The 17,654-nt window shown below is 39.9% G+C and overlaps 1 protein-coding gene and 1 long non-coding RNA gene across 4 annotated transcripts in view; one reads left to right on the plus strand and one right to left on the minus strand.

The window, feature by feature from the left end:
- The window catches only part of WDR33 (WD repeat domain 33), a 54,605-nt gene that overhangs the window by 15,337 nt on the left and 21,614 nt on the right, over nt 1-17,654 (minus strand). For all 3 annotated transcript variants that reach the window (XR_014511983.1, XM_083443185.1, XM_083443184.1), the window contains exons 8-9: nt 910-1,036; nt 356-510 (exon numbers count right to left, since the gene is read on the minus strand). Coding sequence is in view for 2 of the 3 variants with exons in the window: in XM_083443185.1 (XP_083299311.1) it covers nt 356-510; nt 910-1,036 (282 nt within the window). In the remaining variant the exon portion in view is untranslated. The remainder of the gene's footprint in view (nt 1-355; nt 511-909; nt 1,037-17,654) is intronic.
- LOC310678903 lies at nt 1,043-7,401 on the plus strand. The gene is made up of 2 exons (XR_014512018.1): nt 1,043-4,159; nt 4,533-7,401. It is a non-coding gene; the product is annotated as an uncharacterized lncRNA (long non-coding RNA).

The following is a 17,654-nucleotide window of genomic DNA, read 5'->3' on the forward strand; positions in this document are numbered from 1 at the left end:
ATGGGAGGTGGAGACTGAATTGTCAGCAGGGACAAAAGGTGCTGCTAGAAAGACAGGAGTGCTCTGAAGGGTTAACATCAAGAGGGATAGTGTGATCAATAGCTTCAAACGTAGCAGACAGATTAGGAGAAGGAAAATGTTGTAGAGAGGGAGAAGCTATAAGCTTTCTAAACGGATTAAGGATCTAGAAGATTTGGGCATGCTTGATTTGAGCAATGGTATTAGCTATCTTTCCTATCAACTACAGATATAGAAACTGGCATGATATAATGCAGACTTTGAATAGTTACTTTCAAGGGTTTTGAATATCCAACCACCAAGTTCAGAAACAACTGGCACAAAAGTTATATTTAACCTGTTGCCTCCTTCTTATGACCTCTGAAGACCTGAAGCTCTTCTTTCAGATTTCGAATATCAAAGAGTTTGCAGAGGTGATCACGAGATGCTGTAAGTAGCCAGTTGCCATTTAGGTTCAATTTGACTTCCATCACAGTGTTCTTATGAGCATGACTGGAATATATCATAAAAAGAATGAACTGTGCATAAATTTAAAGAAATGAGCAATTAAAGCAACCCACTGTTTGTCTTCAAAACCGTTCAGGTAGTAAAAAGTATTCTATCCACTTTCTCCACAGCATGCATAATTTTTTGAAACATCTAATGTGTCCCCTGACCCCATCATAATGAAATAATAAAACAGATCTAAACACGTTGGCATTTTCTCATAGTGAAACTGTGCTAAACCCTTGTTTCAATTGCTGTTTCAACACTTTTTGCAGCCATCTCACACATTATTCCAAATGAACTGAGCAATAATATTCTAAACAAGTATTCAATAAATCTATACAGGCTGAAGGCCCAGAAATTTTTGGCAACAAGAGCCCAGGCACCAACTGCAATTGCACTTACAGTGTAGCAAGGCTCTGGCCAGTCTTTGGATCCCAGAACTTGATTGGCTGCTGACTATCTTTGCTTCCAGAAACCACCAAACCTTTTGTCGGATGCCAGTCAACACACTTGACATCAGCACCATGGCCTGTTTAAAATACAAAGGTACTGTTGTTGAAGAGACTTCACACAGAAAATTAAATAATGAAACAATCTATCCCAACTGTGAAATGGCATAATTGCTTGGACAGGTTACATCTTGATTTGTCTTTATTGCCCTAAAAGACAGCTCTTTTTCCTTCAAGGATTTCAAAGTTATACAAAACTGTTTTGGATACAGTCCATGCTGTACTATATTAAATATGAGTTCACCTTTCAATATATGTTCAAAAACTAGTTTGGAGCAGGAAGATGTATTAACACGAACTTTGTCTAGATTCCTTATTGGAATCTAAACATGTTCACATATCGGTTTCAATAATGCATATAAATCAGGAATGACCCTTCTAGCTGCTGTTGGATTCAAACTCCCTTCAGTCCCTGCCAGCACGGCCAACATTCAGGGAGATGGGAATTGAAATCTAGCAATATCTGGAGGCCCACCGGTTCCCCATCCATGAAAGACATTTTTCTAATGGTAACAGGCAATAAATGATTCAATTAGGTGGCATGGACATTAGAGATTATTTTAAAGTTACTTTAAAACCAAACATTTCATAATATTATGCTATGACTCAACCTACAGCTACCTAAATTAATAAGCTCTCTTTCATTTTAATATTTGTTTTACTCTTTTTCTGACAGCTATCAAAGGATACACAAAATAATCTATATATTTACTGAAGAGGAAGGAATTCCATGCAAAATTATGAATAATTTTACAACTAGTGTTTGTTCTAGACTCCCCACTTGCACCCCACAAAAAACCCTAAAAGCTTTTCTCATCAGATCAATATTTATTCATTGGTAACATCCTTTTTTTTTTTTTGAACTTTCAAACAATACCAAAAGGTTAGGTCACTGGATCATCTAAGCAGATCACAGATATAAACGCAGGAAGTTTATCTTTATTTTTATTTTTTTGCTATCTATTTCCCCTACTTTGAACCAGTTTCCACATCACGTTAAACTGTTAGGTTTTCTATTCTTTTTTTACGGTACACTATGGTTTTATGTGAACATGGAGTGTGCAAGTACTTCACAATTCCTTTACCACAGGCAAAATAAAAACCCAGATGCAGAAATGAAGTTCTTTGCGCATTAACCAAACCACACAAACATGCACAAACAGTGAATTATATTCAAAGCAGTATGCACTAAAGTTCAAAGCTAGCGCTGGTATGCCATCAACAAGCCAGGCAGTGGCGACTGGAAAGGTTTCAATTCACATTGTACAGATGGCACACTGGTCTGGTGGCCTACAGCAGCCCGCACAGGTGCAAATTTCAAAAGCTCTTGCTTGCATGAATAAGCAGCACTCCATGGGCCACAGCACTTCAATACCTGCATGCAAACTGGGTCTTGCTTCCACTCTCAGATCTACTTTTATAGCGAAAGCCAGGAAGTGAATCCAGGAAGTGCCCCCTGGACACACTCACATAAACAATGCAATGGTTTGTGTGCTCACCAGATCAAATCTACAACCCTGAGGTATTACGGTGGTGACTGTTCTTAGAGAACATTAACTGGTTAATGATTAATTATTGCAGTAGAACCACAACAATTGTTAATTGATCTTAGAGATCGAAACAACTGTTCAGAAAACATCTATAGGTTGAGATCACTTCACCCACCCGGACAGGACAAAGAAGAAAAAAATCAATATCTGATTCTATTATGGGCTTCATCGTTTGAATCAATCAACAGGTTTAAGGAGCTTTGCACCAGAGTTTCTCAAACAGCCCCCTCCCCACAAAAGCAAGGAAATCATTTTTGAAAGTGGCGGGATTTTTCAAAACTGCTTGTGATATGACATGGTGTCTGCCACTAAAGAAAAATAGTAAAAAAAAAATCCATTATGCAGCCTTGGGTGCACCTAAAGTAACTCTTTGGATCCATAGGGCCAGAAAGAACTAATCCGTTCCACTAGCAAAAGCCAGTGCCACTAGTGCAACAGGGCTTTACTCTCCCCAAATCCACTCTTATGGTCAAGAGAACCCCCCAGGACAACACACAGGGAAATGGCTTACTCTGCTAGAAGAATCTTCCACCCATAATTTCCAACAACACCTGGAGGGGCACAAGTTCACCATCCCTGTTTTAAGAGATGCTGGCAAAGCAGGGACCATATTTTTCACTTTAAATATGGTCTTTATGTCTCATAAACTTAAAATAAAGAATAAGCTTCATGGTTACTTTTAATTTTTTTGCAGGTTTTTTTATACGGGAAATACGCAATTGAAATTTTGAACAATTTTGTATTTTCACAATAAAAGTTTACAAGTCAATGAAAAATGTGTTATCTTATGATTTATCAGTAATTAAACTGAAGCCTGACACAGACAAGGAATAATTAACCTACAAACTCAAAACAGGCCCTGTATCCCAGTTAACTGTGAACAGTAATTAAAGTGGTAATAATTATTAAACAGTAGTAGTTAGTGGAATTTCAGGACCACCCTTTATCGTAGAATTGTAGAGTTGGAAGGGATCTCGGGGTCATCTAGTCCAACCCCCTGCAATGCAGAAATCAAAATTAAAGAATCCCTAACAACTAAATAATCTCTGACTAAAGAGTCCCTTTATAAAACTGATAATGAAAATAAATATTCAGCCATTACCTAGATTAAAACACCTTTTAACCTGGTGCCCTCCAGAATTTGGGGGCTACAACCACCATCAGCACCAGCTTAGTACAGTCAAGGCACCAGGTAGGTAAAAGGCTGGGTTTAAGGAATGCAACTACAAGAATGGGTAACAATTGCTGTGAATCAAAAACTGTCCATTTGGCAGCAACAAAAATCAGGGACGATACTAACAAAGCATTTGTGTGGGGTGCCAAGAGGAAGACTTCCTCATTGTTAAACTTGTCATCTTTTGATTTAGGCAACTCATGGCCTTTTCTGATCCAAGTGGCTTGGGAGAGAAAGTTTGAGATACATGTCTGTAAGAGACATATTAATAGGTTAATATGTTGATAGTCAATAATGTGTGATATTTCAAATGCTATATACAGTTTTGATAGTGGCAAGTGTGCAGAACCTGAGCACAAGTCTTTTAGCTCCCAGTGCCACGAAATGACCACTTGCCACCTCTGAGTGCCTAAGATAAGGTTAGTAAAGGTAAAGGTACCCCTGCCCGTACGGGCCAGTCTTGACAGACTCTAGGGTTGTGCGCCTATCTCACTCAAAGAGGCCGAGGGCCAGCACTGTCCGAAGACACTTCCGGGTCACATGGCCAGCGTGACATCACTGCTCTGGCGAGCCAGAGCCGCACACGGAAACGCCGTTTACCTTCCCGCTAGTAAGCGGTCCCTATTTATCTACTTGCACCCGAGAGTGCTTTCGAACTGCTAGGTTGGCAGGCGCTGGGACCGAACAATGGGAGCGCACCCCGCCGTGGGGATTCGAACCGCCGACCTCTTGATCGGCAAGCCCTAGGCGCTGAGGCTTTAACCCACAGCGCCACCCGCGTCCCAAGATAAGGTTAGTAGCTTCTTGCAAATACAGGAACAGCATTCTCTTTAGCATGTTTAGAATCTTTAGAATTAAACCACACTATATTTCATTTTCACTTTTGCACAACATTAATTCATGCAGAACATTTCTCTGCCTTTTTATTGACTGCCCTTCCCTGGTTTAGCAAAGACTGAAATCAAACAAAGTTTCTTACACATGTACATGTGCTGTTCAATGTATCATGAGCTGCTTTTTTATAACTCTACATGTCACAAATTCCCCCGTGTTTTGGGAATGGAACTTCAGGCTGCTGTTGTAAGAGTGAGCAGGCGAACACACAATCTACTGTTAGTCACATGAAGAAAAGATATACATGTTGCCTGAAAAACATTTATGACACATGGTGTATGAAACAAGGGAATAAAACATGGTAACATGTTTACTTCATTTCTTCTGTTTTCAATGTTCAGGCTATGAGGACGGCTGGTTCCCTCTATTTCCTCACGACGGTAAGCAATGCCGCTTATATAGCTAAAACAACACTTACCATCCAGGCACAAGAACAGGCTCTGGGGAACTCCAAGGTTTGCATAAGCACCACAAAATATTTAGGAAAAAAGTCTCAAGGAGGTGTGCCCAAAACAGTCCAATGAGGAATGGCTTAATGCTATGGAATGTTGATTCACTGCTGAGGGGGCAAGAGGAACGGGACGGAATGGCTGGAACCCCCAAAAAATGCACTCTGCACTGCAGCATTTTATTGTAGGTCTCACTGGTCTCTTCCTATTATAATTAGGAATGTATGCTTTTTGCAAAGATATACCTCAAAATAGTACTGAGAGAGTAATTATACAGAGGATTTGGAGAATCAAGTCATGGAACAATAAATAAAATTAATTCTACACCTGACAATGCATTCAGTACAATGTAGGATGACTGTATCTCCAGTTTTTGGTTGGTTTGTTTTTTTACAAAACAAGAGGTATTGTCTTAGTCCCCTGCTCCAGCACTGAGTTATCCGTGCCCCTTAAGGTGGGGCAGCTGCCACCATAGGCACGAGGTATTTCCAGAATGAGATGAGATGGGGATGTCATTGGCTACTTCTGGCATAAATTAGCTCTAAAAAACGACTTGGGAGCTTGATAGGTAGTTTTACACCAAGGGAGAGGATGCTGTTTGAGCTGCTGCAGTGGAAATCTGTTTCAGCAGCTGCCCCCAACACTGAAGCAAAAAGGCTGGGTTGCCATGTGTCCTAATATACTAGCCTCCAACTCCTTGATTAAATATATACAGTGAACTGAAAGGAAAATCAAAGAACCATTACAAAATGTGTTAAAAGCTTCCAATATTATAAAGAAGAGTTTGGTGCAAGTCCTATCTATTAATGTTGGTGGCAAATTTCCATCAATTCTGAAAAAATGCAATTTGTACCCTAAACGTCCCCAACATCTTATTGACTGTGCGTGCACATAACTTCCAAAGAAATTGGGGCCATGTAGAATTTTTACTCCCAAAATTTATGAAATAAAGTGTGATTTTTAGGGGTAAAGTGATTTCCAATCCCCACTTCTCCTATTTTGGTCTTTTACTTCTCGGCACCTGTTTGCATTCCAAACTCAAGCTGCTTCAGTTCCATTTTCACTGGGTTTTTTTCTGAATAACTGCAGAGGTATCGAGGGAACAAAACCTGTGACTGTTGAGTCAGTGGAGCCAGACCCTGGGATTCTGTGACTTGAGCCACAGGCCCTACCTGGACAAAGTGGCTCCACCACTGTAGTTAGTGTACCCAAGGGCAGTCCAGTAGAGTTAGAGGAGGGGCGCTCCACTACACTGTTGGGAGGCCCCAAAGGTTCAGGAACTATAGGATCCCAACCAATCAGGGACCACATAGTGAATGTGATGTCACAAAAATCAATCAAATATGGCTACACGGTAATGTCACTAATGGCAAACAAAGCCCTTGCACTATGAACAGAGCAAGAGGGAAAACGTAGACTATGCCACTATCAAGGCATAGTCTTGAGTGACACTATTGTATTGTTGGGCTGTGCTAGCGTGCAATCAAACCGCTGCAGTGTAATGTGGCAAGACATGTAGCATCACTTGACCAGACAACATACTGACATGTTTCCTCTCCCCCACTCCCCATAATTTATAAGGGGGGCAATGGGAGGGCATTTTTTATCCAAAATGGTATGGCCCTTTTACTAAACCTGACTAGCTATGCAGTGAGAGTGTCAGTATGCCTGATTTCTCTCATGGCTTTTTTTTGTCCCTTCTTGACCCCTTTAAATGACCAAGAAGGGAAGGGGTTTCTGAGGGTGTGAAAATATTTGCAAAAGTCAGCTGCCGCCCTTTTGACTAAGCTCTAGAATAGCCTAAGCATGGAAACAGAATATATCGAGATAAAAACAAATATATTTATATGTAAAAGGACTGCAGATGAATGGAATGATTGCTTCTGTGGGCTATTATTGTCTTTATCATCAGCCAGCCCCTGAACCTGTAGCTCCTTCTACCCTCTCCCATCTTGAAAGATGAGCCTGAAAGCTATCGACTGCCAATAACCCGTTCTCGCTTCGGCAGCACATATACTAAATTGCCAATAGCCCGAAGAGACATAGTACCCTTAAGATAGATTTGAATGACTGTAAGCTAATCTTGGCTGCAAAGCAGTAGAAAGGAAAATATTAAAATAAAAAATAAAGTAGTGAAACAGAGCAGACTTGAAAACTTGCTCTCACCCTCATGTTACCTTGGTTTGTTGTTTTGATCTTGGTGGCTAGCAAAAAGTTCCCCTATGACAAAATACTTGTAAGTATGTGAAAATGTCCTAGCAGAATGACTAGAATTCAGCGTTTCCATTACAATGTTTAGCACGGTGTTGTCATCATAAGCCAAAAAAGTCAAACCTGAAAATATTCTTTCGTTCCGAGGTACCCCCCTCCAAAAATACCTCTGGATATCCTATACTCCAGAAACCTAGTAACTGAGCGGGAACAGTTTGGCTCAACTTTCCTCTGAAATTCTAAAGAAGATTCAATAGAAGCACTTGGAAAAAGAAAAGTGTATTACTCATCACCAGGCACTATCATATAGAATGCATTCCTCAGTGTTTAGTCTGTTTTCCCCAATCCATGCTTCTTTAATTATATTTAATAATGATTTAATAATACCCCCCCAATAAACCAGCAGAGACTGGGAAGTGGGGGCAAGAGAAATAAAAAAGGGTGAGTGTTTCACAGGTTACAATGTCTGTAACTGGGTAGTACCTCCGCGTTCTGGGTCACTGGGTGGTGACAAACAGAAGAAAAAATATACACTATGGCTGGGTAGATACTCTATGTTTACAGTACATGGCTTCCCTTAAAGAATCCTGGGAACTGTAGTTCCCACTTAAAGAGCTACAATATCCAGCTCCCTTAACAAACTGCAGTTCCCAAGATCGTTTTGAGGCAGTTAAAAAAGGTAAAGGTAAAGGTACCCCTGCCCGTACGGGCCAGTCTTGACAGACTCTAGGGTTGTGCACCCATCTCACTTAAGAGGCCGGGGGCCAGCGCTGTCCGGAGACACTTCCGGGTCACGTGGCCAGCGTGACATCGCTGCTCTGGCGAGCCAGAGCCACACACGGAAACGCCGTTTACCTTCCCGCTAGTAAGCGGTCCCTATTTATCTACTTGCACCTGGGAGTGCTTTCGAACTGCTAGGTTGGCAGGCGCTGGGACCGAACAATGGGAGCGCACCCCGCCGCGGGGATTCGAACCGCCGACCTTTCGATCGGCAAGCCCTAGGCGCTGAGGCTTTTACCCACAGCGCCACCCACGTCCCATTTGAGGCAGTTACGTGCTTTAAATGTATGGTGTGTACATATACACCATTCAGCTTTGCAGGCTGAAAGTTTCAGGTTTGACCCCTGGTATCTCTAGCAAGAAGGATCAGGTAGCAGCTGATGGGAAAGACTTCTTCTTGAGACCATACAGAGCCATGGCCAGTCAGTGTATATAATACTGGACTTATTGGACAAATAGCATAACCTGGTATAAGACTGCTTCCTGTATTTCTAGGGGCAGCTTTGATTTTTATGTTGATGTTTAAAATATAATTTTTCTCCACATAAATTCTAATTTTATTGGCCCTAGTATGCCAAATAGCTAAGACTGCTGTGTTTTTCCAACTAGTTGGTTAATCAAATAATCTGGAGCACCCAAATATTTCTTTTTCACACAATAATGTACAAAAACATGGATATCAAGGACTGTCTTAAAAGTGGTATTCTCTCTTTCTTCCTATACTTTGAATACACAGTATCTAGAACATAGTAAGCAGGATTTTTCTTCAGAATGACTGATTACTCATAAGCAAATTTAAAGCAACTAAGATTTCTTTAATGAGATGGAAGTCCTTTGTGGTCATTATAACTACCACTGGAAAAAAAAATCCAAACAGAGTACTATTCATACACACGGCATTTACTGAAAGTTTTAAAATAACTCTTTGAAGTTCATTTTGAAACAGGACACTCACAAAAGTAAATGGGTCTCATCTATCCAAATTAAAAATCACTAAATGTTGTGAACCATATAGTTGAAATTTGTAAATGTTGTTGAACTAGATCACTATTCTCATTTATTTAACCATAGGCTACAACCATTATGTGGGAAGTCACCTGAAAAAAATCAGAATTTAAACGCAGTTAAATTCTGCCTGCACTCATGCAGCTATGTGAATATGTAGGATGAGAGCAAAATGGAAGCATTGCTACACTTGGCGAATAGCTATGAACACCTATAAGTATACAGAGGTTTGCTGGAACAATTCCAGTTCCCAATGCATTTCAAGCAAATTGCTCTTTTTAGGGGAGATAACTCATAGAAATCACAATAGAAAAACAATATATTTGGCTTGTTCTTCGCAGGAAGTGGAGAGTGCTGATGAGTAACTACTCTAGCTGCCATTTTTGCTCAGTATGCATTTGATATTTCCGAATAAAATAATATGGAAGCATAGAACTGGATGCCACTAGGATGCTAATCAGATTCAGCTTTCCCACCTCCCCTTTTCATTTGTTTTGGGTTGAACAGTCTCTGTGCGCTCCAACTATCTGGGTAAGGTTGAAGACTGGATACAGGTGAGACTGCACATATGTCAATGGGCAGGCTTTGTGACATGGGAGGGTATCAGGATTCCCAGCACTGACAATGTTTTGGCTCCATTTGATCATTCAGGTTCACAGAACGTAGATAACACAAGAGACATGGATGTTTTCTGTCAGTCTAATTGCTGGGAAAAACTGGTATTTTTGCACAGATGTAAACCTAGAAATCTTCATTCATGTCTTCATAACTTCAAGGTTAAACTCCTTTAATGCATTTTGTGCAACCATTTGGAGGACTACCTTCTAAAGGGATGAATTGACAGAAACAGTGCTCTAGTGTCTGGACTGGCTGTGCATAGAGAATTCTAAAGGGTCTGGACTAAGCATATCCATGAGACTGACTGTGCACACATGTTCTGTCATAAACTTTAAGAATCCAATAATCAAGTATGCAAAGGCACATAAAGAGGCATTCCTAATGGCTGTTCCTCAACCTTCACTCTTTCCCCCAAAACCTGAATCTACATCTTCCAGAAACTGGCATTTAGTGGACAGCAATAAGGTATAATACTTGGTAAATATTAGGTCCAGTCATGACCGACTCTGGGGTTGCAGTGCTCATCTCGCTTTATTGGCCAAGGGAGCCAGCGTACAGCTTCCGGGTCATGTGGCCAGCATGACTAAGCTGCTTCTGGCGAACCAGAGCAGCGCACGGAAACGCTGTCTACCTTCCCGCCAGAGCGGTACCTATTTATCTACTTGCACTTTGATGTGCTTTTGAACTGCTAGGTGGGCAGGAGCAGGGACTGAGCAACGGGAGCTCACCCCGTCACGGGGATTCAAACCGCTGACCTTCTGATCGGCAAGTCCTAGGCTCTGTGGCTTAACCCACAGCGCCATCCGTGTCCCCCATAATACTTGGTATTCTGTGATATAAATACTGGACATATTGGAAAGATAGTTAATTTATTTTTCTCTATTACTTTCCAATTCCTGCTCCTTTGACTTTTGTTTTGCCATCTTTCCTTGAGAAATTATGTTTGTGAATATTCCAAGACATCACTGTATCTCAGCAGTGGCTAAGTAGAGCTTGCATAATAAGAAGCGATAGGCACCTTGACACTCATGTATAACTCAATGACAATGGAAAGTGTCCTAAAACTGAGGACTAGGTAGACAGACAAGGCATCAGAAAACAGGGTACTGATACTAGCAGAAGAGTAGTAAATTGAACACCAAAAGGTCTGATAAAACTTTATCTGCCTCCCCCCCATAATGCAGTTGTTTCATGATAAGATAGAAGATAAGTTTGGCATAAATTTCATTCTCTCCTTAGATTGAATAGATGTCTGCATTCTGGTAATGTCTAAAAGGCAGAGACATTTTTCAGGGTATTTTTGGTTTGGCGCTTTTTTTGGTAAAGTGGATTTTTAATAAAGGAAAAAATGGGAAATTCATTAAATACAGTGCTTATGAATTAAGTTGAGTAACAATATGAGGTTGATAAATGAAAACAAAACTGGTTCTTTAAAATTCAGAACATTTCAAAGCTGTACTGTATCTTTGGGAGAAGAAAGTTCATTTAACAATACTGAAAAACAGGATTCACCTTTGTCCTGGTTCCTTGGACTTCAGAAGAATGTGCCAAAAAGACAGTAAAGTGAATTGCCTAATTTGATCTATTCATTCAGTAATACTAGGTGTGACTTGAGACCTCCATTTCCTTGTTCTTTATTTATTGAGTCATTAGTATAATTTAATAACAGGAGTACAGGGTCATTTGGGATTTCATAACTACTCGGATGAAGGGTGGTACACAAACGTAATAAATAAATAAATAAATAAATAACCTATAAACTTTGCCCTATATTGCTTACAAATTACACTTCTACATGTGGAAAGAGTTTCCTGGTTATTTCTGATGTTTCCAATATGTATTTGAATTTTTTTTTTTTTTTTTTTTTTTTGCTTATAACTTCAGGAGTTATATGCCACACAGCATTTTTTTAAAGTTTCATTTTATTATCATATTTAAGGAGAAGCTATGTATCTTATTCCAAAGCGCCCCTCAAGTATACATAGATACGGTTTCCTACAATACTGTCCCCACTTGATCATTTATAACTTAACTTTACATGAATAGAATCATATGCAATAAATTTCCTTCATCTACTTCAGCGGTAGGCATCCTCTGGCCTGCAAGACCTCTCAATTTGGCCTGTGAGGCCTTTTCAGACCCACCCCACCCCCAGCACCTGAAAACCAGCTGATAGTTGAACATATGGGAAGCACTGTGGAAAGTGATGCACTTTGACAGGAGTCAATCACCTGATGTAATTATGTCAGATGACTGACTAATGGGTGATCCCTCGATGGGGGTGGGATAAAGATCTGGTCTACTGGGCCAAAAAGGTTCCTCACCCCTGATCAACTTGATCCCTTGCTATGACAGCAAAAGATCTCTGCATCTAGGGCAGCGGTTCTCAATCTGTGGGTTCCCAGACGTTGTTGGACTACAACTCCCATCATTCCTGAGCTCTGGCCTTGCTAGCTAGGGGTGATGGGAGTTGTAGTTCAACAACATCTGAGGACCCACAGGTTGAGAAAGGCTGATCTAGGGGGTGAGCACTATCAATCACCTTGTTTACACAGGTGAGAAAAGAATACTAGAGCTTCATACCTTGGCCATTCTAAAGTCTGTTTTTATTTTTCATAGAAATGAAACTCAGGATTATGGGTGGAATTCAACATTGTGCTAAAACAAAACCCTGTCTATGCAAACATTGCAGGTTGCCAGATGGCACAATTCCCTCATAAGTTGCTCTGGGTGTTCTTCTGACCCCTCACATTGAGCCAATTTGGGGCTGCATGCAGAAAGAATTGCTTCCACTGACAGGGAGCATTAGATGTCGTGTGTTTTGAACGTCTAGAAGTAGATTTCTTAATCAAAACATTTGAGGTGTGCAAGTCAAGTCCAACTCTAAACACTGGTTTGCCAGCCATATAAGTAACTGCAGTTGTTGTGCTAACTTGTCATCCATCATATGGATAAATCAATACTTGTGCAAAAACAAAACAAAACACAAAAAAACACAAGCATCAAGTGTCTGAGACTTTCAGCTCAAAAAGTACTTGGTAGTAGCAGTACTTAGCAGCAGAATAGCAGTTATTTATTTATTTCACAAAATTCATATTCCCCTTGATCGAAGAAAAAACCTCAAGGTGGTTTACAAAGTTAGTAGCAGCAGTAGCAGTTTATAAATATAAATAATATATATAATTGAACTTGAAAGACACATTTGCATCAAGATGTATTACTCTTATGTGAGCAGCTTTACCAAAAACAGCAGCCTTATGATTTTGAAAATACAAGAACAATCATGAATTGCAGTTCTTTTAAATGTTTGAGAATTATTTAGATTTCTTAAGTTATTACGCTCAGGAAAATGAACAAAATTCCAAATATTTAAATGTTCAGCCAATGAAACAGTCAACCGAATTATTCAGTTAATCCTGTGTATCTATTATTTTACTGCCTTCTTAAACAAAAATGCTTTTGTATCCACAAGTTTAGACTGTCTGGCAATCTAAAGCCAAGAATACCTCTACTCATGGATCTGAGGAGAATTCATGAAAATGGACCTGCATCTAGACTATCCTACGTTTCAGTGACCCTGCGTATCTGATTTTTACAGTTCTAGGATAACACGAGAAAGGGAAATTTAATCTATCCTGGGGAAGATTAATGAACAGTACTTTCATTTGGAACTTGCATATCTTCCCAAATCACCTAAACAACCATTTTGTCTCTTCCTGTAACATAGGGACCAATTCCACTTAGGCTTACAGCCAAGCACTTGATCCCAGCAGATAATACAGGTCAGAGTCATACATACATAGAAAGAAGTAATGTCCATGTTATGAACACTTACTGTTGTGTTTTATAGTTAAAAACAGCAAGCTGAAATGTTTCTGGGAGGCTAAAGGAAACTGAAGCCCTGGGGAAGCAATGCATGTTCAGCACCTGCAAACTCAACAAGGGTAACCAAGACTGCAAGGTCAAGACTATGAAATATGAATGTCAATAGGCAAGTCCAACTGGTGTGTTTTTTTGGTCCTTTCTGAGAAAGGCATAAATGTCCCTTGTCACTACTGCAATCTTGGAGCTCCAGGGAGAAATGATGCAGTTGGAAGTACCCCAGGTTGTAAACCTCAGTGTTTAGGAGATGAAAACGCTTAACTCCTCTATGGACGTCTTGAAGAGGTTGTGTATAGTCCGAGATCTCCCTACCAGATATAAGAATTACCTCAAGAGTAAGGGTGGAGAACCTGTGGCCCTGCAAGTACTACACAGATCCAAGAGTCACATCATCAATGGTATAAAGATAAACTAAATTTAAAAAGATAATTTGTCCTTCCAAATTCGAAGTGTAAGCAGCTGACCATGGCTACAAGCCGTATCTCTTTATCATGCTAATCTCCGAACACTTATTTGGAAAAGGGCAAAGAATTCCATGACATGTAGATGTAAGACAGTTGCTTGTTTCAAAACCTTATCCAAAAGGGAATGAATCCATCCATTGTCAGAGGAATTAATGAGGATATGATTTCTGGAAACAGCCAGAAAACTTCTGACTTAAGGGTAAAGTAAAGATAAAGATAAAGGTAAAGGACAAGGACAAGGACCCCTGGATGGTTAATTCCAGTCAAAGGGGACTATGGAGTTGCGGTGCTCATCTTGCTTCAGACTGAGGGAGCAGGCGTTTGACCACAAACAGCTTTCTGGGTCATGTGGCCAGCATGACTAAACTGCTTCTGGCACAACGGAACACCATGACATAAACCAGAGTGCACAGAAACACCATTTACCTTCCCATCACCTGTTTATCTACTTGCACTGGTATGCTTTCGAACTGCTAGGTTGGCAGAAGCTGAAACAGAGCAATGGGAGCTCACCCTGCCAGGTGGATTCAAAGCACCAATCTTCTGATCAGTAAGCCCAAGAAGCTCAGTGGTTTAGACCACAGGACACCCTCCAGCCTAAAAGGAAGATTCGGTGCCCAACCAGCCAACAACCCAAATTTCTCTTAGCAGTATTTGACTGTTGTGATCAAATTTGCTATCAGTTGTCTATGTTGACACATTCTGTTTCTGACCTGGAAAGCAGTACCTAGTTAAATGGATTCATACAATGACAAATCTGAGCCCAAACTAATGCCCATCAAGTCATGCCAAATCCAGCTTATTTAGATGTATGGAATATATTTCATACTCCAGATGAAGAGAACCCAAGTTTAACAGGCTCAATAATCAAACAAAAAAATTCACACAAGAGTATTTCAAACACTACTGGGAGAAGAAAAGCGTATGTTGTGCAACACTGTCTATATTTGCCAGAACCTCAGAATTCACATCTGCTGGAGGCTGAATGAGCCTATAAAAAGTTCATTTGTTTCTACTTTTTTAATCCCGCCGAGTGAACTCATATGAAGAGCACTATCATAAAAATATCATTCCACACCCAGTATGACCTGTATAATTTATGAACCCCTCAAAGGTAGATCCTGCACGTACCATTTAGTGTAACAATGAGAATGCTACTACCTTAAACATGCCTTCAGTCTGGCTTTCAATCTTTCTAGTTTCAGGGAACTTTTGTGCCAAGGAACCACTGTGCATTGTAGAGGATTCTTGAAAGTGTTTTAGAGCACATACTTGATACATGAAGCATGTTGGTCAAGTCTACTGGGTCTCACCATCGCCTTGTATAAAATGACAAGTGACAGCAGAAAAAGGTGAGTGGCAAGTAGTGGGCACGACATCTTTCAAAGGACCTGGCTGATAATGTCTGAGGAGCTCAACAAATTTCTGAGAAAACAGGTTTTCTGGGAACGGCTTGAAATCCATTGCCTTAAATCAGCAGCAATGCATTTACTAACTCCCCATAATGAATTCTTGGGAGATAGGGAAACAGAAAAATATGATTTGTTACACAAATAATCTGCCAACTGAAGTAGCTGTAGTTTTCTATACAGTAGATACACCACTGCTTGATATGTTTGGGGCATCCAAGCATGTACAAATGCCTAGAATGCATTTATAGGCTCCATCACTATTCACATAACCAACATGATCACTTATGCGACCAAACTAATTGCTTTTTCTATGCTCTTTTTATAATTATACTTTTTCAAAGTTGGTAGAAAAATGGATTTAGGATTTTTTTAAAATCAAAATTTTAGATGATTATAAATATTTCAAGGGACAAAATTCTTTTTACCTGATAATTAGTTTACTTATAAAAATAATCAAGAGGGAAAGCTGAGGATCAAACAAGGCAATTTTCAGAAAGCTAATTTTTTAAAACCCATCATGAAATAGAAATACTACAGATGGCTTAGTTTGAAGCTTCAGTTTCATAAACAGATATTATCCTTAAAGAGGTTTTTCTGTGAAAAACTTTCAGTTTTATTGTAACAGCCCAGATCTCTGAGCCTTATCTTCCACAGTTTCTCCTACTTTAGTTCTAAATTGCAATACTTCAGCAAAGCAGATTTTCAAGAGTGTATTTGAATGAGATGTTGGGAATCTCATGGAAGATTAGGAGAAGCTCTTTGTTCTATGATGCAGGTGGTATCATCTAAGTTGTGTGATCTAAGATTGGTGTATCAAATGTCATGTTTGTTGACAGATTCATATGGAGTGCCCAAAACAGTATTTATAGTTTAATATAAAAACAGACTGGTACAGTAAGGAATTTTATGAGTTATAAGCTAGCTGAGTATGATGGATTTCTGGAGACTGGGTCTATCATAGTACAACATCCCTGCTAGTCATTTAGTCCACACAAATAGAACTAGGTAGAGCTGTGCTATGTAGGATTGTTTGGCTGTTAACATCTATGCTAAGGCTGCAATCCCAAACTTAATAGGGAGTAAAATGAGTGTGAGTTACTTCTGAACAAAGATGCTTATGATTTCACTATACAAGTTTTAATCTATAGTTCATTAAAAACATAATTTGCTTACCTGTGAATTCTCCTTCTACTTGTTTGCCAGACAGTGAAGAAGGTGGTCCAATGTTCTGGACCACTGGACAGCAACAAGTAGGGAGAGCTGACTTTTAACACCTGCATAAATAAAACTATGCCATCTTTCAGTGCATTGGGGTCTGGTGGAAGAAGTTGCTTAAAGTTACCTATTTAAGTTTTCCTATCAACGTTCTGAACACTTTTTAAAGCTGGAGTCCACAACACAGTGTGTGCTGTCACCCTCAGACACACCCTATGGGACCTGCCAAACTCCTCCTCATTTTTTATTTTCAAAAGATAGTGACGGAAGGCTTTTCGTTTGAGGGTTTGGCCGTTTGGGAGGATAATGTCTGACATTTCGTCTGTGTCTTATTTGTTTGGGGGGGGGGGGTTGGCAGCTTTGCAGGGTTCTGAGCATTGTCAGTTTTGCTTCTATAAAACAGGTATTCTGTGGCGAACACAACAGTTCCTTATACTTCCAAATGTTCCTGAGCCCAAAAAGGTTGGAAATCCCTGATTTACAGGTTTTATATACCAAAAGCATGGAGGAAGACCTGTACCAAGGTCAGTCTTTTCTACTCACAAGTAGGAAGGAGCAGGATTTTTTTTTTTTACTTGCAAGAATACATACATATATGAAGAAGGCGCTAATAAACACAAGTTGTTCTATTTATGACCCAAGTAAGCTTCCTTAAAGAAAAACATTTTATGTGTAGCTAACTATGGGGAACCTTTGTGCCTCCCCCATGTATGTTGTTGGACTCCAAGTCCCATCATCTCTGTCTGCTGATGCTGAATGGGACTGAAGTTGGGACTTGGAAATCCAACACCTAAAGGGTCACAGACTATACAGTCTAACACATTTTGATGGAAGTTTGCATCAGCTGCCAATATTATTAATATTATTTTGAAATTGTATACCACCCTTCATCTGTAGATCTCAGGGTGGTTCACAACATAAAAATACAAAATAAAAACACGTAATTAAAAGAACAAGAACAAAATTAACCAATAACCCCTGCTC

The sequence above is a fragment of the Podarcis tiliguerta genome (assembly GCF_965153285.1).
Source record: "Podarcis tiliguerta genome assembly, chromosome: 5".
NCBI classification, from domain to species: Eukaryota; Metazoa; Chordata; class Lepidosauria; order Squamata; family Lacertidae; genus Podarcis; species Podarcis tiliguerta.